Source organism: Plectropomus leopardus, chromosome 23 (assembly GCF_026936395.1).
Source record: "Plectropomus leopardus strain MGB_pleo_1.0 chromosome 23, ASM2693639v1, whole genome shotgun sequence".
Taxonomy (NCBI): domain Eukaryota; kingdom Metazoa; phylum Chordata; class Actinopteri; order Perciformes; family Serranidae; genus Plectropomus; species Plectropomus leopardus.
In genome coordinates, this window is record NC_142198.1 from 10,624,601 (window position 1) to 10,651,754 (window position 27,154).

Below are 27,154 nucleotides of genomic sequence, written 5' to 3' on the forward strand. Positions count from 1 at the left end.
GTGCTGCTGTTATCTGTTCAGTATTTGCTGCAGTTGTATTGATTTTACAGAAACAGTTTAACTCTACAGTTACAACACCATGTGTGAAAAACCGTGTGTGATCTATTTATATAGCATGTATATACTATATTATACGGCAGGTATATACTGTGGGTCAACATGGGCATTAATAGGCACCAAATGAAAGTCTGTTGTTCTGTCAAGTCTCAGCAGATCATCTCCGCCTTGTTTGTTTGGGATGTGGGAGTTGTTGGTTCATTGATGTCAAAAAATTGGCAACACTTTTATACAGTAATCACTGGCAGATGCAATGCTGAACACAGTGGCAAGGGCTACTTATTAATTACTAAGAGCAAGAGCTATCATGAACTGCAAGGTGGGCTGGTGATACCTAACCTACAGCCCACGGGCCAAATTTGGCCCCTGATAGTGTGCTGGGTTGCCCCCCAACCATGCTCTAATTCACAATAATAATAAAGTGATTCACACTGGGATTTTTTTTTTTTTATTTATCTATTTTACTTTTGGTGTACATCAGGTGCCAGGGTGCATAAAACAGTTTCAAAATATCAAAAAAGAGCCAGTTGAGTATTCCCTGCACCACCAGATACCACAAAAAAAAAAAAATCCTAAAATCCTTGAAAATTCTCAAAATCCATGAAAGGTCTGAAAATCCTAGAAACATCTTAAAATCATAAAAATATCCCAAGGTCATGGAAACTAAAATCATAGAAATTTCCTAACATTATAAAAATGTCCTAAAATCCTAGAAATGTCCTAAAATCCTAGAAACTTCCTAAAATTTTGGGGGGGGTCCTAAAATCTAAGAAACATCCTAAAATCTAAGAAACATCCTAAAAATCCTATAAATGTCATAAAATCCTAAATGCATCCTAAAAGCCAAGAAATTACCTTAAATCCTAGAAACATGTATGGGGCCGCCCCTGTCATTTTGCAAAAATGGTCCCCAAGCAAAGCAAGTTGAGTATCCCTAATGTGGGCTATGGCAGCAAACAAAAAACTTTGCAGCACATTCTTGCAACAAATTTCAACTATATCCCCATGACAGTAGGGATGGTAGGCACCTAATGTGTGAAAACCAAGGGCAGGGGTGACAACACCGAGGGCAGGAGGTGACACTACAAATGAGCTTGGTGAGAGAGACTAGTTTGCATGTGAGAGGGTCATTAGGGAAAATAAGGAGGATCATTCCTTGCAGGATGTCACACTCACATCAAGAAGATGAGGTGTCGCCTGGCCCAGGCATTTATTTTTCACACGAGCTTCTCAAACTGCGTTCATCCCGTGAAGGTGTTTGCCAGGGACATATGGACCTTTCATCACCCTCATTCCCTCTGTTTTAGAGGGTTTTCCACAGCTCAGTGTGAGACCACCTTCAAATCTGATTTAGGAAGGAGAAAGCTGGATGGATTATCATGAATGAAAGACAGTGTTATTTAAAGTCGAGAAAAACTAAAAGCTGTCATGCTTACCACTTAGAGCTGTAACAGAACTACTTGCTCACCCATTATTTGAAAAGAACATCTAGATGACATTTTCTGGTTATGGGTGCGTGCACTTCGGGTGTGTGCAAGTACATGCTGGTGGGGTGTTGGGCGGCTGTTGGGGTGATGTTGAACAAGCCCATTGCCTCAAAGCCCCCGAAGTTATATCCCAGTTTGCGATTACACGCTCATCACAGTCCAAAGCAGCGCTAACTCGCACGTGATGTGCTCTTTGACTCTGGGTTGCCCGTTCGGCAGATACCATCAGCCTTACCGCGCCGGGCGAAAGCCAGTTTCCCCAGGCTTCATATTTATTAGCCCTGATGTGTGTGAGCTGGCGTGCAGCATGAGCAGCCGAGCGAAAGTGCAACCGACGCAAACCATGCTTGACGTGGCCATCTCATGTGGAAGGCGAGAGTAAATAAGATTCCAGCAGGGAGGAAAATGCACAATCATTGCCTGGGAAACTGGGGCCTCCCGTCATGGGATTCATGCAAACCTAAGCAGGCTCCTGCTTCTACTCTTCACTGAGACCGAGTTAGAGTCCTTACCCAGTTAACCATTCTTTAGTGGTTAAGAATTGACTTGAGGAATGTGCCTGGTCTTCTGCGGCAGCTAGCTTCAGCTAGACCTACAGTGGGGGAAATAAGTCTTCAACACATCAATAATTTTTATTTCGCCTATTACCAAAGCAACTATTTCCATGAAATTTAGACATTGATAATGACTCAATAAAACTACACAGACAAAAAAAAATAAAAGAGGAAGAGGAATAACACAAGAAAAAAAGTGTTGAATATGCTAGCTGAAATGTATTTAATACTTTGTGGAGAAGCCTTTGTTTGCAGTGACAGCTTCAAGATGCTTTATGTATGAAGAACTGAATCTCTCAGAATGTTCAGATGGGGTTTTGGTCCCAGTCTTACAATCTTTAGAATTCTGGGGGGGCTGCTGCTGGATCTTAATCTTCAGTTTCTTCCACAAATGTTCTATTGGGTTTAAGTCTGGTGATTGACTGGGTCACTTGAACACCTTTATTTTATAATCTTCTAGATTAGAATAATGGATCAAACTCCTATCTGAACACTGTGAGAGAATTATTTCCTCATACATGAAGCGTCTGAAAAGCTGTCATTGCAAACAAAGGCTTGATGATGTTTATCTGCATAGTTTTATTGAGTTAATATCAATGTCTGGTTTAAGTTTCATATGAAAAAAAATGTTGACATGTTAAATACTTATTTCCCCCACCATAGCTTCTACCACCGCAGGTTGTGCTTGCTACCACTTTTCCTCCCCCTCCATTTCTAAATGTCAATCTCCACAATATCCTCCCCATGCAGAAATGCTGCCCTTCAGCATGACTGAATTCTCTCAGGGAGAGATGTGAAAAGACACAAGGAAATTCACCGCTATCAATAGAAAGAGTGTCCTGTGTTATTACAACACGGTGTGCACTCAAGTACAGGCTATAACTTAATCTTCGTGAGGAAATGGTGTTTGGGGCCTGGGAAAGAATTTGCAAGTCAGAATAGTCACTTTAATAGAGGACTTGAAACAAGGTTACTTGATATCGAACAAGTCTAAAAATCTGGTTTCCCAGCTATCTTGTATGAAGACCACGCATTACTTAAAATAGCCAGCGGAAGGGCCAATCATAATACTTTATTTTGAGAATGTAATTTTCTCATGCCTTGCCAGTAATTAACCTCCACACAATAAGGTATTGGAAGCACCACAGACACAATTCCAGTCCCACAGTTTGTTTAAAAGACGAGGCTATATGATAGGCTGTGTGTAACAGGGGAATGGAGGAAGAGGGAAAAAAAGGAGCCAAGATTCGACTTTATCTTCTGCAGGGAGCCTTTTCTTTTGCATTCTCTGCCTGGTTTTATTCAAAACTGCTGTTTCTTCACTTCTGCTGAATTGGGTTTTGTTCCTGGCTAATTCCAGCCCGTCTCAGTCCAGGGCTCGTGGGAACTGCCGCGATCGCTTACAATCACTTCAGTCAAACACCTGGGAGATAATTGACTGGGCTTCGGTCAAACTTGTTTTTTTCTCCTCTCTCTCTCCCTCTCTTTTTCCCTGAGTCTTGACAATGGAGACAAAGAGCATAGGCACAAAAAAAGATCAGAATCACTAAATCCATTCCCAGACAAGGCACTGTATAGATGGTCCGAGAGCCAAATTGCCTTGCCCCAGTCTGGGCCAGCTGAATGTGAAAATGGTTGAGGAACAGTTGTGGTTTGAGCTTGGCAGTCCCTAAGGAGATGTAGTCTTGGAGAACATAACAGTGAAAAACACATAGACAAATGTATTATCTTTTTCATACCTTAACAAATGCTTCCAGACCTCAATTCCCAAACCCAGAACCTGTACCACAGCAGAATTGTGTACAATAATTTCTCATTTCTGCAAGATTTTGGACCACGGCAGGGCAGCTGGCCGAGATGCAGGAACATTTAAAGTTTGCCCTCTATGTAACCGACTGTGGCTTATAATACAGGAGGTGCAGTCAATTTATGTTGGAACATTACTAACCGCTCTGTTGCCTCATTTCCACTGCATAGTTTGGCTCGACTTGACTCACTTTTGGTACAAGGTGATTTTCTCTATTTAGTATCCACTACAGATAGTATCCCGTGTAAGTGGGAGTCAGGTGATGGCTTTGGCACCACTGCCTGAAACTGCTCTGAATTCATATTCAGCACATCACTTGTTGGATCCTTTAATCCAACAATGATTTCTGCACTTTGTTAATTGTACAACAGTCTACGGCATAGTCTGCGTAAAGTACGTAGTGCACATAGTATACAGTTTCGCGGGCTTCCATTTTTTAAAAAATGTGGTGCAAATTAATTAAAAAATATGGTCCCTAGTGATGGTAGCTTGGCTATTTAAAAATGGCCGGTTTACAATATGATAAACTTTATTGTTTCTGCATAAATTCCATAAATGCCTTCACAATTAAAACAACAAACTACATATGAACAAAACAGCACTAGCTGTACCTGATCACACCAATAAATTGCACATAATACAAATTGCACATACAAATAAACACACACACTGCACATAACATATTGCACACAACCTGTTGTTAAAACATCATAAAAAAAATATTGCACAATCCCTGCAGCCTTAAGCAGCATTGTTTAAAAGTTTGATAGACGTAATGACAAATTAGTTGTTAAAACAGCTGAGTTTGTAGTGTGGAACTGTTGCCAAAGGGCAGGAGCTCATATTCTGCGTGGAGAATATGTGATGGGTCGGTCATTATCCTTTGAGCTTGCCTAAGAACAGAATGTTCGTCAATCGGCTGAGGGGGCTGGTATTCACTCTTTCCCATCACCTTCATGGCAGTGTGTATAAGATGAGCAAGCTTCATTTTTAGTTGTACAGTGAGGTTGCCATACCATGTTGACAACCCATATCTTATCAAACTCTCCAGTACAGCCTGGGTTTGTGCAGGATGTCCTGTGTCACGCAAGTGACAATTGTTTCTGGTCAATCAGTGGTTTGCAGTGTTTTCACTCCACCTTCTAATATCGGTTCAGCTGGTTTGGACCATTGATCAAGGTGATTTTAAAGAATGCACAAGGTACCAATTACTATCCACAACTCTAGTGACTGGGAACTCAAAAAAGAGCAAGTCAAGTTGTGGAGAGCTATGCCGCACAATGGAAATGCAGCAAAAGTTGGCCCTTCTGCATCTCCAGCGAACAGAAGACTCAAACTGTCAAATCCTGTCATGTCTCGTTTAGTTTGTGACTAGAAACTGAAATGTCAGTTTGTAACAAAGGTTGAAAAGTGTCTTTAACAGATACAAGACATAACATGAAGTATGAAAATTAAATGTTAAAATGTTTCCTGAGATGCTAATTTGGGGTAGCAGCTGAAGCTGAAGCACTGAAAGCAGTTTAAGTGTCAGTTGGGGCATCCAAAGGCATTGAATTGCAATTGCTTAAAGCATTGAAAGTTAAGTTTCAGTTTTGCACTCTGTATGCAGTTAAATTGTCAAATTTGATGTGAGCTCTTAAAGTAGTTTAAGAGCTAAGCACAGTTGAAGTGTCAGTGTATGTTTCAGCACTGAAAGGCCTTAAAAGTTGAAGTGCACTTGCTGAAAACATTGAAAGTTTAGTTTCGCTTCGGCAAGTTAAGCTCAAGTTTACACTGTATGTCGTTAAAATGTCAGTTTTAAATGCAAGCACTTAATTCATTTTAATAACTGAAATCAGATGAAGCGTTGGTTTGACTCACAGCACAGAAAGGCTTTGAAGTTTTGAAAAGTAAAACGTTTTAAAGTTTAGTTTCACGTTAGGGCCCTGTATGCAGTTAAATTGTCTGATTTTATGTGACCACATAAAGTTTAAGAGCTGAAAGCAGTTGAAGTGTCAGTTTACATGTAAGCCACGAAAGTAGTCAGAATGTCAGGGGCTCTATGAACACGGACAGAATCTCCGTCACTGATCCCACAATACTATCATGCTCAATACTCCCAGATTTGATGGGATGCATTTGTATGTAATAAAAAAGGGAACTAACTAATCATATTTGAATTAGTGCATGCCAGCAGCAGGGGCAGCCATTAAATCACACTGCTATTAATAATTATACAGTATTTAGACTTTACAGTTTCACTGTTAAACATAATCATGTCCTACAGTAGTTTCATTATCCAGTATTTATTATGAAACAATCCTGCAGTGTGTTCTTATCAGTAAATGCAACTTAGTGAATTTGTGTTATTGACTCGCTAATCTCATTCAAGGTCATGATCTGCTATAAATAAAATCCATAAAAAGGAACCTTGTAAACAACAGTGGACTTAGTGGAATGAGTGGACTTCTTATCTTACACTAGGCAGCACAGTAGTTCTCATACATATAGAAAATGATTTATCTTCCATACCACGCGGCCACCTCCTGATGAGAAATCACATTTTAGCATGGAGGTGGTTATATCCTTGGCCTGTTTACTCCAGCTGCCTGTGGGGCAGAGGGTAAATTGAGGGTAATTATTATTAGGGTATTGAAATGTTGACAGCTTTACATGCCTGACTCTGCCTTATTCGCAAAATGACTCACAAGAACACACAGTGACAACAGTAACTCACACCTGTTTATGTGGGAGGCGCTCCAGCACGGGCTGGAGTCTCTGGAGTGATTTCACTTTGTTTGGGGGATCTGTCCTCCTGATGCATCTGTTCCCTCTCATCTTTGGATTCTAGTGCTACTTTGTGGATGATGTATCCTTTCATTATGAGCATGGCCTCATTATCCATTTATGTGGCTAATGCTCTTATCCCTTGTGGCTTGGCATGGACATGAAAAATAATTGCTTATATGTAATTCTGATATGACCACTGTTATTAGCTACAACAATACTCTGGCAATTTCAATCCCCACCCCCTCCCACCACCGCTTTAGTCATGTACTCCTAACACACTAAGACTATACCATTCACCATTGAAAGATATGTCGATAAAGCACTTACCAGTAGTGCTTGTTATCAGTCTGGATAGTTTTGGTGTGAGTGAGTTGCTTTGTATAGAAATCATGTCCCAGTTATCCGAGTTAATCCACCAACCTCTTTTGAGAGCAGTTTCATGTAGGAACTAGTTTGTTTTGTCGAACTACATCCGCCACTAGTATCACCATGCAGAAGATAGAGTGCTACTCATGGACGAGAGGCTTGTGCTTGGAAAATGTGAGATGTAGACATTAATGGCGCCCTCCTCTACTGCGCTGTAATATTAGCTATCTCAGTGATGCTAGGTGAGCTAGCAGTAGATGCACTCTTCCATCTGTGGTTTGGTTTAAAGACGACAAACATCTCTACAGGCAATATCTTCATCACTTGGCAACTGACACCAAAACAATTTAGATTGATAAATAGCACAACAGGTGAGTGAAAAAAAACATTGGGGTGAGCTGTCCTGTTAAGAGCTAAAACAACAGACTGCAAAGTTTTGTCACTGATGCGTGAAATCAGTAGATGCATTGAAACCCAAAATTTTTTTACATGTGTATCTGTGGTTGAGGGGTTCTGTAGATGATGGCGCAAATCCAGGAGCATTTGTATGCCTCTGCCAGCTTTAAACCAGAGATGGAAAAAAAAAAGTTGTTGCTATGGGACGGGACGATGCAAGCTATTCTGTCTGACCCTTCGGGCAATCATCAAAGTCTTAAAGACTGCACATGTGATCTCTGCACGTTGTAACCTACTCGGGTTGCAGTTGAAAGCATGCTTCTATGGCTTACATCTTAGCACTTCTCCTTGAAGAGGTTCCTACAGCGGCCGTAATGATGTCATGACAGACGCCTTTATCAAATGTCCTCTGCCTTGTACTCCGGCAGCAAGCATGTTACCCACATAATGCAACCCAAATAACCTAAATAAGCTACATTTTATGTTGCTGAGAGTCATGTGTGTTGAATTACTTCCCCATTTATATTATCACAGTGGCATTTGCCCCCATGTATTAGTATTATGTATCATGATATCCTCATTTTCTAGTCTATATTAGGATGACTGATGCCTTGAAATAAGAATTGATACCTCAGAGATGATTATCAGCAACACTGTAGAGAGAACATTAACAGATTTTCTTTCCATTATCAGGCGGGAGCGAGATTAAATCATGTCATCTTCCAGTTCCATATCTATCTTTATGGACTACATCCTAGCTGTTCTCATATAGAGCTTCAGCTGCTGGAGGAATTTTTCACATTTCTGGCCCATTGCGCTCGGCTGGGCCTTGATGAAGCCAAAAGTACCTGCTTTAATTGCTGTGTTTTATAGACTGTACACAAGGCTACCCTCGCTAAATACAGCATGCTTAGATTAATGGGAGCGTTCAGCGTTAGTGCATTTTTAATGAGGACTGGAGGCTGCCAGACTACTTTTCTATATGATGAGGCACACTTTCCCCTTCGTTTGTGACACTGGCACGATACGTTGTGGCGCCCCAGTGCCCGCCAGCTGGTATCCAGTGTGAAGCCAGGAGAATGCTGGTGTGCCTAGTAAAGTACATCCCACCCAGCAATGACAAGCAAACAAACAAGCTCTCTGTTTGGTGCATTTTTTGGGCAAGCAGTGCAGCTTGTCTGAGATGTAAATACCCACATTCACAGACACACCCACCCACACACATATACACAGAAAGAGCACCATGCTCGTGGACGTTTTTTTCGACATTTGTTCACAAGAGTGCACCTGTTGTTGCTGCAAACACACACACATATACGGAGCTTATCAAAGAAAAACAAGAGTTTACAGCCTGATATGTTACAGGATACAGGGTGTGACCCTGATTTACATTTGCATGGGGAGTGCAATGGAGTACAGAGAGCAGAAACGGCAGTCAGCAGAGAAGATAACCCCAAACATTCACTCTAAATTTATGCCGGGATCCTATTCCCTCTCACTGAATTAATGCTTTAATCTCTCCCTCTTTGTTGCATGTGTACTTGGGCTCAGGGTGTGTGTGTTTGTGTGTGTGTGTTGGGAGGTTGGGGGTGGGGGATTATATTTCTCAGCAGCCACTGTTTTAGTAGTTAGAATGAAAGAATTTACCGACAACGTCCGGAGCCTGAGAAATTGCACCTTTTGCCATTTCACTGTTTCCTCTATTCAAAGTCACACCAATAGTCCCCATCAGTTCTGCTGTCTTTGCATTTCTCCTCCACAAAGAAATAGCTAGTGTTCTTTAATGGAAGATTACCTTCAAATGCAAGCTTAAAAGATTATGTGCTTTCATATATGTCTTTGAGGTCCATTATTCGATGTCATTTCTTGAACATTCGGTCCTCTGCCTCACTTTCCTCACCTCTCCTTCTCTTTTGGTTCTTCTCTCATTTATCTGCGCATCTTTAATTCACCAGTTTATCTATTCAAATAATACTCACCTGCTCATATCGCATAGAAACTTTCTCCTTTTTTTGCCAGACACGTATGTCAAACGTGTGACTTAACGTACTGCATCTTTGATCCCTCGGCTCGCTCTGCATGCAGTACCACCAACATGTCCGCTGACAGGCCGTATTCATAATTTATTCCACTCTAAAATGAAAAATCAAACGTATGCCGGGGAATATTCATTCTTCCCACCGCCGTCCTGCCACCTGACTCCTCGCTTTATGAATTATTTTGACTATTGGTAATGATGTCCTGTGTTGGTAGGCCATTACAGGAGAGGAACTTAATTTGCCCATTGTTAATTAATTGCTTCATTCTTAGCGGGAGTAATAAAAATGCTATTAAGTAAAATACCTCTATCATTAACCTAACTTTGTTAATATGGGTATCAGTGGGGCTCAATAAACAAAGCTGTAGTGCCTACCGCCACACTGGGGTAATTAAAAATGCACTGTCATTAATTATATTGGATGGAAGATTGTCCAATGAGTTGGAGTCTTGTTGACTATTCCCTTCCGTAGCCAGCGCTCCATCAGGCGCTCGGTGAGAACACTGAGTTTTTATCAGACCTGGACTTCCTGCTGTTCATCTGCAGTGTATGAGTCTATCCATATAAAACAAACATCCTGGAGTTGCACAAAATGAAGTACTTTCTGTACTTTTGAGCTGATTTTTTAACAGCTATTTGCTTTTGTAATTATACAACCCGCAGTTGGAGGGATCTTAAATGCTGCAATATTAGTTGATGCTTTACTTGTGAGTCACAAAGCCGCATAGTACACCGCTGATCTCAAATTTGAACAGATGAAAGACGGGAATTATGCAAACTGCCATAAAATGTGTTTGGTCAAGAAGCCATAAAGCAATTGTCAGGTTAAATATCTGCTATCTCAGCTTGTATAAACAGATGTGTTTGCACCAGAGATATAACCTGGTTACTGCAACACCTTTTGGAATTTAGTGGAAGTTTTTGTCGTGGATCGGGTACTTTTCCTTAGAGGCATGACACATCTACAGTACCTTGGACAAGAATGAAACAGCAGAGAATAAAGCAACTGTGGTTGTATTACTTCATTTATTCTCAGAGAGAAAACTGTGATCAGTACCTGTGCTGCAAAGTAGCTGCAAAAAACGATAACTACAGAGATGGATTACTTAACAGGTCTACTGGGCTCAGGCCCAGGGACCAAAAGAGTCAGGGACCTCCTTGGCTTTCACCTGTAAAATGTGTACTGACCAGGAAAAAACACAAAGCAACCACAAAGAGACACAAAATTACCTCAGTTTGACACAAAATTACCTAAAAGAGACTCAAAGCAACCACACGGAAAGACAACCACGAGGACATACACAATGATAACAGAGATATAAAACCACCAAAAACGACACAAAATTACCTGAAAGCGTCAAAAATCTCTGCAGTAGGACACAAAATGCCCTAAAAAGAAGCGCAAAAAGACCTCAAAGAGACAGAAAACAACTTAAAAAGAGATGCAAAACAACCAAAAAAGGCAAAATTACCTCAATTAGACATAAGATTAAGTCAAAGACACATAAACAACCACCAAGACAAAGACCAAAATTATTACAAATGGACACAAAATGACCAAAAAAGACACAAAATTACCAAAAATCACAAAAATTCCTCAAGAAGACACCAAACAATCTCAAAGAGACACTGAATGACACAAAATTACCCAAGAGAAACAAAATTTTCTCAAACTGAAACAAAACAACCATAAAGAAACACATAATAACCACAAGTAGACAAAAAATGATGAACAAGGGGCACACACCAAACACCAAACTCATAGAAAATTACAGAGAGACAAAAAAAATGACCACATAGAGACAACGTAGAAATATACCTCCACCACAAAGTCCATGTGTCTTGTTGCTAAGCAGGAGAGGTTGTGGGACCTTTTTGGGGGTCGCCCAAATGTCTCATGATCCGCCCATGGATAAATATGATTAAATTCACATTTCCTCATTCTAAAGCCTTATTACACTATGAACAAATGACTTCCTTTAACTCTGCAAACATACCAGAAAGAGTCAGTTGAAATGCAGTAAGAACCTCTGTGTTGCATCAGTAAATTGAGAAGTGGCTAAACAATAGTCAGTAGAGATATTAGGTTTGGAGATATTCTCATTTGTTTGTTCACGAGACAGCTATGACAGCAATCACTCGCACCGGGAACAGGGCCTTGAGATTAACATTGCCAGCTTCATGTTTCTCCGAGCTCGTTGTTTTCTTCCTCATCACTATCTCCCTTTTTTTCTCCTACTTTTTCTTCTTCCTCCCCGTCTCCATCTTGTCACACTTCTGAAAAAAATACAGGCGGCACAAGCGTGAAATTGATGTGATGAAAAACAACTGGGATATCTCTATGAGCCATTTGCTTTGCCGTTATGGCCACCCTCTCTCCACTTGGCGTGGCTTTCTGTTGCGATTGGGGGCATACTGCAAATTAGCCAGCAGCTATCTGAGGTTACCGACCAAGTGCATCGATGACCTCGCTCTCTGCCAAGCTTCAGCCCAAACTCTGTTTCACTGACGCTGGGCGTTCTTTAGTAGGTATATTTAAAATTCTTGAAGAAACACGTATGATCCATTACAAACATTTCCTTTGGCACGCCTTTAATATTCCTGAGTCAATTGAATTTATAGAGAGGAGGCGGCGCAAGTTTGGCATACCTAATGTTGCGTCTTTACTTAATGTAATTCAAAATTGCATTTACACTGACAAATGGCTGCTCATACTCTAAGTAACTATGAAATAATAATAAATAGGTCTGCGCCCATGCTACGTTTCATAAGAGCTTAGATAAAGCATCATCCTAAAGCCTAGTGTTGAATTTCTTTTTTATTACTGACTCTCCTAACAACCGAGGAAATAGAAGGGCAAATAAGAAAACTCTCCCCTCAGTTATGCTCATCCTAACATCTCCCACATGAGCCATGAAATCGGGCTCTGACTTATCCCGCAGCTTCACGTTTACAAGGCGAGATAAGGGCAGTTCAGACCTATTGTTGCGGCCGGCATGACCCTAAACATGAAAGGGCATCTTGGCCATCTCCCATTGTGTGCAGCTACAGTATATATTGAGCTGCATAAACCCATCCTTTTGTGCGAAGTGAAAAGAGAAGGGGGCCTCTTAATTAAGCGAGCAAGTGACTTGCTACGTGCATAAATGAACGTTCAAGAAAGTAACTGTGTCATCCTGAATGTGGATAAATGAATAAGTTGCTGAATGCAAGCGGCAGTAAGTGGGTTAGCATGTAAATAAATGAATAAGTTAGCGAATTAGTGTTTAAGTGGGTTAGCATGTAAATAAACAAGTGAATTACAATGCCAGGGAGTTTGCAGGGTGAATAAAGACGTTAAGGAAGCGAGGGTGTCAGCAGTGCAAAGGAAGTTATAGCAGCAAAGGAAAAAAAAGCCTTTGAGGACACAGTTGTTAAAGCGACGCTTGTTGCCGGGCGGCACAAACGAGTACATCTGGCTTGCGCATGTCATATTTCCTCATGTACAGATGACATGCCAATTACTCCTTAATTACACGCGTCATCTGGACCAAAGTGCCCAACGCCAGTGCTGATTAATCCTGTTTATTGTGGCGGCGATGACAGTCCCGGTGGACACAGAGCACCACAAAACACACAACAGGGGATTATGAGAGGGAGTTGGAGAAAGCTGCAGGGGACGGGGTAGCCAGGGCAAAGGGTTGACTGATTGAATGACTGCCTGACAGTTAATCTTGCTCTTGATTTCCACCACTGATTATCAGATATATAAAAAAAAGTGATGGAAATTCATTTTATTTCCAGAAAGTGGAAATGGCTTGAAGCATAATAACACTGGAGTGGGGAAAAAAAAAACCTGCCAAAAAACACTGACGTTGCCTTACTCACGAGGAAAAGCTAACATTATTGCTCAGCACAATCCTCAATATGCTTACACACGCTTTCATGTTGATGGACGGCTGCCAAGTCATTTGAATATCATGTCCAGTTAAAATCACGATTTTACACACATCAAAACCAATTACTTTCTGTCATCTTCACATCTCATTATTTCTTCCAATTTAAAATGGCTAACAAGGAGAGAGAGTGCATTTGCGACACAATTTTATTTCTGAAAATGTGATAGTCATGAGGGGGCAATGAGGTCGTGTTAGCAGCGGTGGAATCTGTGTGTGTGTGTGTGTGTTACTGTGCGCGCACGTGTGTGTGTGTGTGTGAAAATCTAAACCTTCCTGTAAATGAATACGTGGCACAATGTGAGCCAGATACCCATCGTAAGCAGGAAGATCTAAGAGCGTGACCGGAATATGCGGGGGAGGGGAAGGTGGTAACCATTAGATTAACGCTGAGATAGTGGTCGGACCAGTGCAAGGAGGCCAGCAGGGACCGGGGTCAGTCCCGGACGAAGGGGGCGGTTTATCTTCAGATGAGTGATGGAACAGTTTCGAAGCATGGCGAGGCGGTTTGCCGGCCTCCCATCGGTCTGACCCTTTTGTTAAAGTCCACACTTCCTGTCCCCAATCACTCCTCCTTGTACTTAGCTTCCATCTTCCTTCCTCTCCTTCCATATCTGCCTCTAATTCATGCCCCGTCTTTGTCCAAATCTTTCTATCACTCACTCGCCTCACTCCCTCTTGCTTTTGTTGCTCCCTGTCACACTCTCTTTCACCATTAGCTCCATCTCCATCCATCTGTTCCTTTTGTCTCTTTGCTCTTTTTCACTAGGATGCCTTGGCAAAAATGGGTATTGACTCTCTCCTCTCATCCCGGCTTCCTTTTCTGTTTTTTTTTTCCCCATCACTGTGTACTCCGGCAGCACTGTACATGCTCCTTTTAGGAGGTGATATGAAGAGTAGTGGAAATGCACCCTGTAAGGGGAAAAAAAGGTGATGATACAATCAGTTTTATTGTGCCGTAAGGATTTTTTCAGGCTTGTGGTTATACACCCCGTATGCAGGCTGTATGAAAGAATTGCAATTCGCATGCATTTTTTTTTCTTCCCCTCTCGTTCCCCTTCTCCTTCTCTTTTCATTGCTCAAGATAATTAGACTGCAGTCTGGACTCAGGGGTGTAACGTTTCTGCTCACGTTTCCACGATACAAGAATAAAAGAAGAAAAAAAACTGGTTGTGCTGCTCCAGAAATTTCTACCTGTGTGTCACCAACCACCACCTCCACCCCTCCTCTCTCCCCTGATGCTGTTTTAACGTGGAGTTCCACGAGGCACAATGCACTTCAGCTGACCTAATTCTTCCCTGGCACTCTTCCAGTGCTAAGAGTACATAAGGACTGCGCTGTCAAGGTATTCAGCCCTGCCTCTCTATTATTTTAGAAATCAAGCAACATCTGTTGTGCTTTGGGCCCTCCTCGTGACTCACAGGAGGTTTTTTTTTTTTTGCAGTTTGCAGAAAGATGCACCCAAAAATGTGCCTGTAGCCAGTGGTGAGATCTCATTAATGCACTTTCTACGGTTCATTTTGACTCTTGCTGTTTTTTTTAGTCAAAACATACATTTTCCTGGAGATAGTTAAACATACAGTTCACAATCTAAACATATCAGAAAAGAGGTAATTCCTTTAATTCCTGTGTATTACCTAGATTACACTGCTGCAAGCATCATTGCTTGTACAGGCCATGGCTTTTGACTTACTGAGTTTAAAGTTCGTATTCAACCCCAAAAATGCCTTACTGGATATTCAGAATGACAACAAGCACAATTTCCATGTGCCCTTTCAGTAGAAGCAGATTTGACTGCACCTCCTCCACACAAGCATATCTCATTTCCTCTAGTTACATTGCCAGGCATGTGGCATCTGTTGGAATTTTACAGCAATTTTCAAAGTTTGGGTTTGTAGCATTTTAAGTCTTGTTTATGTATGTGTGTTTGCAGCCCAAACCCTCATGGTCCATAAATTTTAATATTCCTGGTGAGTGCTATACCCAAGCAAAACACAAAGTGCCTCACAAGTCCCTGCCCAGAGCGCTAGTTTAGCACAATTCTCCACCAAGACGCATTAAACACCAGGCCTGCGCTCACAGCTCACCCTCCTTGTGCCACCACTTTCCACATGCATCTTGCATGACTCGCTGGCGATTTTAAACAAGCCCAATAACAGCCCCACAACACAAGGCTTCGACGGGAGACTCCGACTCGCATCGCCATGTGACCGTGATATTATTCATCTGCGGTGGGGGGGAGGGGGCAGGGCCGCCGCTTTTCTCCAGCTCCTCCAAAAACAGAGCTGGAACAGGGAAGGGGAGGGCGGAACCGTCCTGTGTGGCGCCCCAGGCTCCTTTTTGTGTTTACCTGCCCCTGCATGGGACTGCTGCTATTTTCAGTTCCAAGGCTCAGCCATGGCTAACTGGCCCTAGCCTCTTCATGCCATTTGCCTTAATAATGTGGGCTGGACTCTCTGCGGGAAAAGTAGCTGCCATCCTGAGACTGGCTAAATGACACAGTGGAGTTCATTGATGGAAAGGATTACACGCTTGCACACAGGGCGGCAAGGCGACGGGGTCTCTGAAGGGCACTACAAAGAGAGGCGATGTGGAATCATCACAAGGAGAATGCACTAGCTTACTGTATGTCAAAGGGCGAGCGTTGGCATAATGGCGTCACACTGTTTATCTTGTAACCTATAATGCATGAGTTAAGAGCCTATGGAGGCTGAGAGATCTTTCTGTGGCACTGAATAAGCATTACAAATCATTTAAAATGTTATGTTGTGTTACGTTATTGTTGACTATGTGATTAATGTTAGTTAGTAGTGTCAGTGCAGCTAGTGGTGTTAACATAGTTAACAATGCTGAAAGGGTGGCACAATGTTTCCGCAGCAACGCATTCTGCCACAGGGACAGTGTTTCCAGCTGTAATCATGGAATTCTCAATGCTGCTAGCTGACTAACATTAGCTCTCTTTCGACTGCATGGTGCGCAGTAAAAAGTAGCCAAGATCAAGTGGATACTGTAGGCTGGGTAGTGGGCATATTTCACAGCTTCTTGTATTTTTCATCTTTTTTTTTTCTTCTCTTAAAAACCGGTAAGTTACAGGTCAATGGGTGTTGGCCTATTGAAAGCAAAATTAACCAAAATTGACATCCCTAAGAGCTCACAATAGCTACAAGGGGGAAAAAAAATAAACCATATTGTTTTTCTGTTAACATTGCGCAATGGTTGAAGCACTTCCATTGTGCTTTTGTACCCGGTGGCAGACAAAATTGCATAATGAAAGTGATGCTTATAAAGAACCAATCTTGACGCCAATGGTGTAATTATTCTGTAGCCATGACATCATGCAATCAACATTTACTTCACAATGATAAGTTCAAGCAAAAAACTTGCCTTTTTCCACTTTATTAAGTGGTAGTTTCAAAGCTGTCCTGTGTGATAATTTGACACCACATTATGACCTTATATTTGCGCTGTGTATCCATTTACATTTCCTGTTCCCAGTTTGTACGGCATTACATCCTATGTTATTACAGAGACTTTGACTACTGAGAAATGTGACCACTTCCTCCACTGTCCCCTAATAAGTAGAAAACAATATGACTTGTCGAGGGGGGGAAAAAAATCCCCCATACTCCAAAGATCTGAAAGCATGTCAAACCACAAGCGGGAGAACAAAGCATAAGCTGTCTTTTAACAGTCTTGAACAATAAATGAATAGCTGTAACACTCTGTTTTACCTCTGCCCTCAATTAATTCCTATGAATCCAGCCACCATGTATTAAAATGGCCAGATGCTAGGATAGATTCTGTTGGGAGCAATGACATGCAACAAAGTGATATGAATCATCCCCCACCACGCTGTGCAGCGGCGCACACTCTCAGAGGGCCAGTGACACAATTTATGGAAAAAGGAAAACAAGACACAGCCACTTGAGTATAGATGGACTGTCAAAACCGACACTGTTAAAAAAAACACTGTCAGATTGAATTGGAATTAAACACTTAACCATAATTTCCACTACAGGATCAGTATGTTTCCAGCTCTTTAATATCAGATTCACTCTGAGACCTGAAATGCAAATTGGAGACTCTGTATCATGAGTCAGGCCATGTTGAATATTCAAACAAAGATAATTATCTCTGGATTAGCCCCATTTTGGCTTTGAGAGCTCCACTTGTCAGCTGACTCTTGGGAGAAATTGTTTAATCATTAAGACCCTTTGCTTTCTGAGAAATGCCAGCAGCACAACCCTGATTTAAGTAAGTCTGACTGTAGTTTATCTGCAAGTGGGACTGGACATCTTCTGTGCTTACAGAAACAGTGTCACGCTGCATTGTTTTTGAGTTAGGAGCCATTAAGAAATAAGTGAAATCACTTTTCTATGAGTTTTAAAGGGACATAATACCCTCAAATCAAAAGTGTTTATTTTTCCTGTTACACTTAGTACTACTCATTAATCTAGATTGTTTTGCTGTGAGTTGCTGAGTGTTGGAGATATGAGCTGTAGAGATGTCTGCCTTCTCTCCAAAATAAAGGAACTAAATGGCACTCTGCTTGTTGTGCTCAAAACATGAAAAAATACATCTGAAAAACTCAACAGCAATGTGTCTTTCCAGAAACCATGAACCAGTTACTCAAGATTATCCACAGACCTTGTTGTGAGCAGTTTCATGTAGGAGCTATTTTCTTTCTTCCAAACTACACCCACTAACTGTATCATCGTGCAGAAGGAAGCATGCTAACCTAGCACCACTCAGCTACTCTCAATTATTCTCTTTCTACCAAAGTGAAAATGCCAATTGTATCATAATGCAGAAAGAAGAGTGCATCCACTCGTGGATGAGAGGCTTCTGCTTGTAACAGCACGAGATGTAAACACAATTGCATCCTCCTCCACTGAGCTGTAATGTTAGCTAGCACAGTGGTGCACGGTCAGCTAGCTGCAGATGCACCTTTTCCTCTGCGCAATCATTGCCAGCTGAAGTTCAGCAGAGAGAAATTAGTTCTAATGTGTAACTGCTCACAGCAAGGTCTGTGATTGATCAAGAAAATATTCTTTCTATGAAACTACACCGCTCAACTAAAACACTGCGCAGAAGGAAGCATGCTTCTACTGCTAGCTCACCTAGCACTATTGAGCTATAGCTAAAGTTACTGCGCAGTCAAGGAGGACCCCATTAATGTTTACATCTCGAGTTTTCAGGAGCCTCTTATTCACAAGTACATGCACGCTTCCTGCTGCACGGTGATAAGGTTGGCAGGTTAAGTTGAGTAGAAAGACAATAGTTCTTACATGAAACTGCTCACAACAAGGTCTGTGGATTATCTTGACTAGGTTATGATTATAAGGATGCCTAGGTTATAAGAGACATTTTAGCTGGATTTTTTTTAAAGGAATTGTTTCGGCACTTTGTGCCCCACAAGCTGAGTGTCATCTAGTTCCATTATATTCAACAGAGGGACATCTGATATCTCTCACTCGACAACTCACAGCAAAACAATCTAGATTGGTAAATGGCACTACAGGTAAGAAGAAAAATATGTATTTTTGATTTTCAGATGAACGGTCCATTTTTAAAGTATGTCTGTCAGGTGGTGCTCTGTAATTCGCAATATTCAAAGTCTTGCAGAGGTTTCAAGAGGTCATGGTCCATCATATGACAACATGCTATGCATCAAATGGGTGTGAACAACTTTTCACACTCCATTCTATACATTCAGCCCCTTGAGACATGATATCTATAAGAGTAGCTAAATGCAAGAGCAGTGTGAAAGCAAGACCCAAGGTCATTCTTAGGAGAGGAGTGATCAAACACGCAGTGACGTTGTCCCCGTAGCTGGCCTAAATATCTCCTCTGATGTGGTGCTACGAAACATTCTCATTCTGCACCAGTCTGTGACAATCTTCCCATACTTACCCATTCATTAGCATCACTCTGCAAGTGAAACAAAAGCTGTGGCATTTCAAAGATTACCTGTACTTCAGTAGAACTCCCCCTTTTTTTCTCCTTTTGATATGATTCCTATATCTACAAATCTCTGCTGCAGCACACGTAAATATCCAGCCTCCAGCAGGAATGTGTTTGCAAGGGAAAAAGAAAGAATCAAAGACCATTCAAGAAAGGAAATCATGACATTATATCTATATTTAGCTTCCGTTGTCTTAATTGGCATGAAGAGTACAATCAGATAAGCCTTTTGACTGTGACTCGCCTGCCGCTTCAGGAGAGGGAGAAATATCGTTTACCAGCACGCATCTCCTGCCAAGACTTTTTTCCTCTCTTTTTTTGGCAAATCTGTGTTCATTATGGTGCTATTACTCAAGCTGTAAAGAATCTATGTGACCAGTACCTGCAGTTAGCTACATCTGCTGGACACATAAACACCACGTAGAGGTGATTTTAACGACGCTTTTTCACCACACTTAAATCCCTGTTGTCTGAGTGTTTTTATATCTACCGCAGTCGCAAAGCCAGCTACCATCAAGCCCCATGTCACTCCCATGTTTCCCCCTATATTATATCTCTGTGGTACTGGTCCATCTGGGCTCTGTGAGGTCACTGCACACGCCACCTGCTCTGATAGGGTTTCGCCGTTGCTTCTGGGTAGCATCTCTGGGCACGCATGGAGAGGCAGATGTATAGATTTAGTGGTACAAATGCCCTTAGATACCCATAAGCATAACACACACACACTTATGTCTCAATGCACTCACAGGGGCACACACTGGCATGCTCACACACAATCTGTACGATTTACATATCCAAGCTCACAACCTTTTTTACAGGTTTCTGTGCAATTTTGTGTTTAATGAGACTTACTGTATGTGGTTCACAAATTTAGGAAGACAATTGCTCCTTGCATGCTCAGGTGGACTTAATAGGCTTACAAGAGTAAAAATTGGATTGGGGCTAGCAAGTTCCATGGAGTGAGTTTCTTATTACAGAGTGCATTGTCTCAAGTTAACTTGTTTTTTTTTCCTGAAAATAATGTCCAAATATAAATCTGTCGACATACTCCTTTTTACAAGTTTGTTAGAGACCTCATTCAACAGTATACAGTATCCCTTTAGACAACACCTTGTGATAGTTTACATATAGGGTGAAGACAGGTAATGTGGGACATCAGGTAAAATGGGACAAATAAGGTTTTACATCTTTGGCCCTTTAAATATTACAGCCAAGAACTAAACATGTTTTGCATTGTTATTACAAACGTGCTTTACACAAAACAATCGTTTTTATTAGTTTGAGATAACTAGTATGAGCACACGGAATATTCAAAAATCCAGTGGTCACTGAACTTCCAGGCATGTTGATTTTCTCATGTTGGGGTAACAATAAAAATGGTTTTAGGGTTTTGCCTAAATTTTAATGGATTGCCACAGGTTACATTGTCATTTAATTAATATATTGAACTGATAAATGGGTTTAACCATTTAAAAAACAAACATGCTTGTCCCTTTTCACCCTACCAGCTGTCCCATTTTACCCGAACATGTCATCAGAGTAAGTTTGGGGTTCTCTACATGTTTGACTGTCCAATATTTTGCTTAACAACATATTTTCTTCAAAGAAATATAACAGAGAACCATAACAAGTTATAAAAGTAACAATTAAAGTATAATTCACAGTTTAAGATTGTTTTCTTGGTAATCTGACTAAAAGCGTCCCACTTTAACTGCCTTCACCCTATAGAATAATGTTTCTGTTAAATGTATTATTAATAGAAGTCACCAACATCTAAAGAGAATTCATCCTGTAGTAAGCCTGTCAGTCTATACCTAACAGAAGCCCTGCTTTGTTTGAAATGTCCACAAAGCTTTTGTTTTTATTTTACCGAGGTAGTGTTGCCTATACACGTCCTGTTGACACTGTATACACAGTTGATACTGCCACCTGTCCTTTTTATTGCCTCTGAATGGACAAAGAAATACTTTCAAAAAGACTAAATTACCTTCTTTGATATTCTATATACCAAATAAAGGCATTTCAGGTTACAGTCTTGTGTGGAGTTCAAGTATTGAGCAAACAATGGAAACTAATTATCTTGTAGAAGAACAATAATTTAATTGAACATAAATTGCTACATACTCTTGTGTGGCAAAAACCTGTAATTCAACATCTCAAACTTTAAATGTGATAGACATCCACTGTAATCTCGCCCTTATAAAATGATTTAAATGCTGGAGTTTATAATTTCCATTTTGGGGGGGTGGGAAACATCATTTATTATTTTCTCCGTTATATGATCTGTTTGGGCATGCAGAGATGTCAATACCATGTGCTTTTTACGCATTCATGACCAGGAATCCCTGTGGGTACGGTGACATATTTACAGGATTGGCTTTGTGAAAATATTACTGCCACTTTTTGGGGAGCTAAAAAAATCAGGGATGTCAACACACTAAACTCCGAGGTGCTACAAAGTCCCATCGGCTTAAACAGAACAGAACTTGAAGACATGACTGATGTTGGGCATTTATTTTATGCCAAATTACAAGATGGACCTCCCTCAGAATAACAAATGTCCTTAATATATGTAACTATTGTTGACATTTTTGTATTTGAAGGATGAAAAACTACAGTTCCAAAATTACACCAATTTAGTCCAGCGACTTGCGACCACTCACACTGCGAAAAATGCTGATTTTATTCAGTTTCTCTATCATATATCAGTATAAACAGAACCCCCCCCCACCCCCACCCACCCTTAATATTTAGAACATGTGCATTTGTACAGCGCAAAAAAAAAGATGAAAGCAGAGGAGTTGTATTTTGAAAAATTTAAATACATTTACATAAATTGGTGCAAAAAATATCACCAGAATGTAGGAAAGTAAGTGTTTGATGCCCAGAAATTTCTGGAGACACTTAATTTGTTCATTTCAATGTAGAAGGTAAATCTTTTAAATTCCCCAAACCAACCTACAAACAGAATATGTTGCTTACTGTTTGAATATATATATATATATATATATATATATATATATATATATATATATATATATATATATATTTATATATATATATAACACTGTGTATGCACAGATAAAGCCACGATATAGGTTTGAGATTGACATTTTTTGCAGTGCACAGAGAGGATTTTACTATGTGCGCAGCCAGACCCCGCCTGCTCACTGCGCGTCACTGGCGAGTAGTGTGGACTCGGAGTCACTCCCCTGCCTACTTTTAATAGCTTTGTCATGTGATGGAAAGCAGTTGTAAGACAGGTGCCCTCGGTTCATTCTCGGCGAGGGGCAGCAGTTGCCTGTGTGAGCGCGAGTGGGAAGCGTGTGTGGATTTCTTTTTTACTTGATTTCTTTCTTTTTTTCTTTTTTTTTTTTTCATTTTTTCCCCTCGGACGTCATTCAGTGGCTGGATGGCGTGGGACAGGTGTAACCAGGACTCGGTGTGGAGAGAATTAGAGGTGAGCGCATCTAAAAAAAAAAAAATCCGACTTGTTTCATCTTTCTAGCCTCTCTGGAGTTTCTTTTTTCCTTGGACCCGATGGACAACACTGACTATCCGAGACAGTGATTTCCACATTACGCACTCCTCTGCTGCTGCTGCTGCTGCTGCTGCTGGTGGTGGTGGTGGCATGCCGGTGTAGTGCGCGTCTGGACACAGTTGAGGATGCGGGGGATATACAACACGGGAATATATGACGAGTGGAGTGCGGAATCTCCCTTTTCTCATCAGTTAAAGGTGTAGTTGTAACGCGTGCACAGGCTCGGGACCATCGCTTCCCTCATCTGCTCAGTCGGAGCGAGTGCTTGCAAGCTTGCGGATACCCTCCCCAGCCGCGGACTGTACGCGCTCCGGTGCCGAGAAGCTTTTTCATGCCGAAATGACTGAAATGTCTCAAAGTCAGGTATCTCGCTGACGCATGAAATCCACTGACGATAACAATCCCTTTGATGTGCTGTGTCGGGATAGGGCATGCTATTTTTTTGCTTTTCAATGGCAGGAGCAAAGGTTGTCCACACTAAGGACTATCTGGCATTGCGCAGGAGCATCATAACGGTACCGGGCACGTCTGTATGCCAATATCCCGGCCGGTGGAGCGTTGGCTGGAGAGCAATATCCAGCCATATCATATAATGTTTGTGCGAATTTCATTAATCTTCTGCGTATTTTTTTTTATCACAAGTTATTCCCGTCGTCTTTTTAAATATATAACCCTTTCTAGTGTTCTGATTAAAGTGCACATCAAAAGGATACTTAGTCGTCCTCCTTTCCTCTAATTTACGGAGTCCGTTCATCTTGTTGTGGACATTTACCTGGCTATACTTGTGTGCATGCAGGAGCTCAGGGATGCTTCAGAAAGCTTTTCTCTGTAACTACACGATGCGGTCTGCCTGCATATTTGTGGCTGCGTGATGAGAATATGAGAAATAAGACTGCCTTAAAAAGTGGGACTTATTTAGGGGTTTATTTTCATTCACATGCGCTACTTTGCACTTATATCACTGGTGCATACACGCACATTGTCACTTTATCCAGGTGGGCTTCAGGAGAGTCCTCTTTACCGTTTAGGCTGCGATAGCCAGTGTCAATCCAACAAATTTCCGTGTTTTCTCGAAATTCATTTTTCGACTCATTCTGTGAAGTGTTACGCGTGTAGACTCGATTATGAACTGTCTTCCAGGATGTCACTACTTCCTCTAATAATCTTCCCCTAGCAGTTGCTTTTATGCGTGCGTAAATCACCGGAGCGCTGTGGTGCGCCCTCATCGTCTGTCTGGCGGCGCTATTTCATTAGTCCACCAAGAAGTCCATAAGATAATTGAGCACAGGGACGTCCAGCCTGTGAATATCCACGCATCTTTGTTTTGTTTTTTTTTTCCATCCCGTGCCTTGTCACACTGGATCTTCACAGGGGAAAGCCTAAGACGCAGTGAATCTGTCCCCTCCGCTGTTGCGTTTGCAACATAACGGATTTGTCTCATCACAGTCTAAGTCATCGTGTATTCGCGTTGGTGCGAATCCGACGACAGATGAACTGTGACACCGGTGTCTGGGTGGTTTTTCCTACTTGGCACAGCATCCGTCTCCCAGCTTTTACCCTGAGCCGAACCTGACTCTCATTCCTCCTCAGTTTGGGAGCCAAATACCTCCCGGCTTCGCCTGAGGATATCTATCTTATATCTGTCTTAAGGCCAGTCCTGTAGCTGTTCATACATTGGCTGACGTGTTGTCAACAAAATTAGGAGTGTGTATCCTATTAGACAGTTGCCATGAAGCTGTTTTCTCAGGGTTGGATTTGCATGTGTGCAGGCACAGATTGTAAACAAGCCAAAACTCTGCTGCATTTTTGCCTTTTTTAATGACTATAGATCTCAAAGTTTGCTGTTGTTTATAATGATGAATATAAATTAAACTGTGCATCATCAAGAAGAGATAAATATCTGTAAATTATCTTGCAAAATCAGCTAAGCCTTCTAAACTTCTTGCTTCCTCCTCTCCTCCACTGAAACACCTTTTTGCACCACCAAAGCCCTGTTTGTTTCCACTCCAGGGCCCCTCACTTGCAGCCAGAACAGAGCTGCCTGATGATTAGTGCGGGGAGGAAGCAGGAACAGCTGCTACATACAGTACACATTGGCTAGATTACATAAAAGTGGCTGGTGAATAACAAAATGTCAACAGGCAGCGTTTAGCAGCACGGGGGCCAGCACCAATGGCAGTGCTTGGGGGAGTGATGGTGGGAGGGCACGGTGTTCTGCACGGCTGGAAAGAAGCAGAGGTGGAAACAGGTTGCAGGTTTGCATGTTCCAATTAATCATAGCAACAAAAGTGATAAGGCATAAGTGGCATATTCGGAATTATCAAATGAGGGGATTTTGAACTTAATTTGTCAGTTAGATGAGAAGCTTTGTATGTCAAACTCAACAGCAGGTTTGCAGAACACTTGTGACTCCTGCCCAGATTTGGATTCCCTCATTGTTTCCAAACTTGGCACAAAGAATTCATTGTCTGATTTGCATATGAAAGAGATTGTCTAACTAGTCGTGTTTGTTTGTTTTTTTTTTCTCTCTAGTGTGCTGCCTTGGTTGGTGAAGACCAGCCCCTCTGCCCAGACCTCCCTGAACTTGACCTCTCAGAGCTGGATGTCAGTGACTTAGATGCAGACAGCTTCCTGGGTGGCCTCAAATGGTACAGCGACCAATCAGAGATTATTTCCACCCAGTATGGCAACGATGCATCCAATCTTTTTGAGGTAAAAAGCTTACAGTTTTATATTTTTTTATTCATTGCCTTCATTAATATTTATAGCATGACAAGTTGGTGTTTCTAAGCCTTCTGCTGCTAAGGAACATCTTTGCATCCACATTATTTTCATGATATATTCTCCCAGGGGTCAGGAGTGAGCGGCGATAACAACATGCCCTAGCAAACAAAACGCGCTTGAACGCGAGCCAGACAAAATGTACAACAGTCACCAGTTTACAAACATGCTTTTACATTGCTCCGAAGTACAAAAGGGAGAGATAACGTGAAGAACGATAAGCCCCGAGAGGACCTTTGTCCCCTTGTTTGCATCCTGGCTGCGACTGTAGGCTCCCTTATCAAAACTTTGAGCGTTTATTTCACCCCAGAGTTAGTAACGCGGCGCACATCTGAGAGAACGCTGCGGTGGTAAACTCGTGGACGCGGCGGCTGTGTTGCAAAATGCTTCTCAAAGGTTGGAGTGTAAAACTTTAATCTTTGCTTCCCCCTCTCTCCTTTTTCTTTCTCCCTGTCTCCTCCTATCCCTCTTTTTCCGTCTGACTCGTTCTTTCTACCCTCACCCGGTGACAAACGAAGTCCACAGAGGGTGATGATCTGGCCAGGGCCATAAAGCCATCAGTCTTGGGACTGAGTTCCAGTCCCCAGTTCATTATAAGCCTTTATCAGTGCCAGAGATAGACAAGAAAGACTGAGATTGGATGCTTTAGCCTCGCCTCGGGAGGAAAAACCCTGTCTGAGACGCATGTGTGTGCGCCTGTGGCCCTGTCATGTGCTCACGTTTTCAGGGGCTCTGTTTTGTGCTTTGTGTGTGTGTGTGTGTTGCCTGTCTTGCAGGCAACAGTTGATAACAGGCTAAATTCTTTCCACGTTTGACCTCCTCCCTACCACTGACACCTTTTTCAGAGTCTCTTCATACCACCACACATTCTACCTCTGTGGACCACCCTATCACACACGCACACACACACACACACACACACAAACACACACACACACACAGAGGAAGGGGTGCCTTAAGTACTAGCTGGTGTGACCGTGGCTCCTCTGTCGTCTGAGAGTGATATGGCTTACAGCCACTGAGTGGCTCTGGGGATGGATAAAAATACCAATGAGAGTGTGTGCATGTGTGTGTGTGTGTGTGTCATTTTAAAACACAATGGAACTTAGCACCCACTGAGGACCCTGATGAGGGAGCTAGCGCTGAGCAAGAGGCCGTGTGTGACTTCCAATGTGGGAAAGAGCTTGTGTTTGTGTGCCTATGCATGTGCCTGTGCATCCACACCATTACTGTACATTGCAGTAAGTGGGTGATGTTTTTCATACGGAATAAGCCCGTGGCAGCTATTGTATTATGCTGAGGATATGGAAAGGCTTCTAATCAAGCAAGGCAAACTGGGGGTTTCAAAGCAAAGTAATGCATTTTCCTGACCACAGATTTTTTTTTTCCATCTTTGGAAAGTTTCAAGTCACCATATGAAGTGCTCAGTTCATCATACGGCAGGACCCAGCTAATCCTA

General features: G+C 41.8%; 1 protein-coding gene across 9 annotated transcripts in view; it reads left to right on the top strand.

Moving 5' to 3' along the window:
* Positions 1 to 27,154, top strand: part of ppargc1a (peroxisome proliferator-activated receptor gamma, coactivator 1 alpha) — a 290,593-nt gene that overhangs the window by 225,161 nt on the left and 38,278 nt on the right. For 5 of the 9 annotated variants that reach the window (XM_088073242.1, XM_088073244.1, XM_088073243.1 and 2 more), the window contains exon 2: positions 25,447 to 25,626. In XM_088073242.1, coding sequence (XP_087929368.1) covers positions 25,447 to 25,626 — 180 coding nt within the window. Of the gene's footprint in view, positions 1 to 22,617; positions 22,834 to 25,446; positions 25,627 to 27,154 lie in introns of those variants that run through there. The other 4 variants (XM_088073245.1, XM_042512222.2, XM_088073246.1 and 1 more) reach the window with 1 other exon arrangement.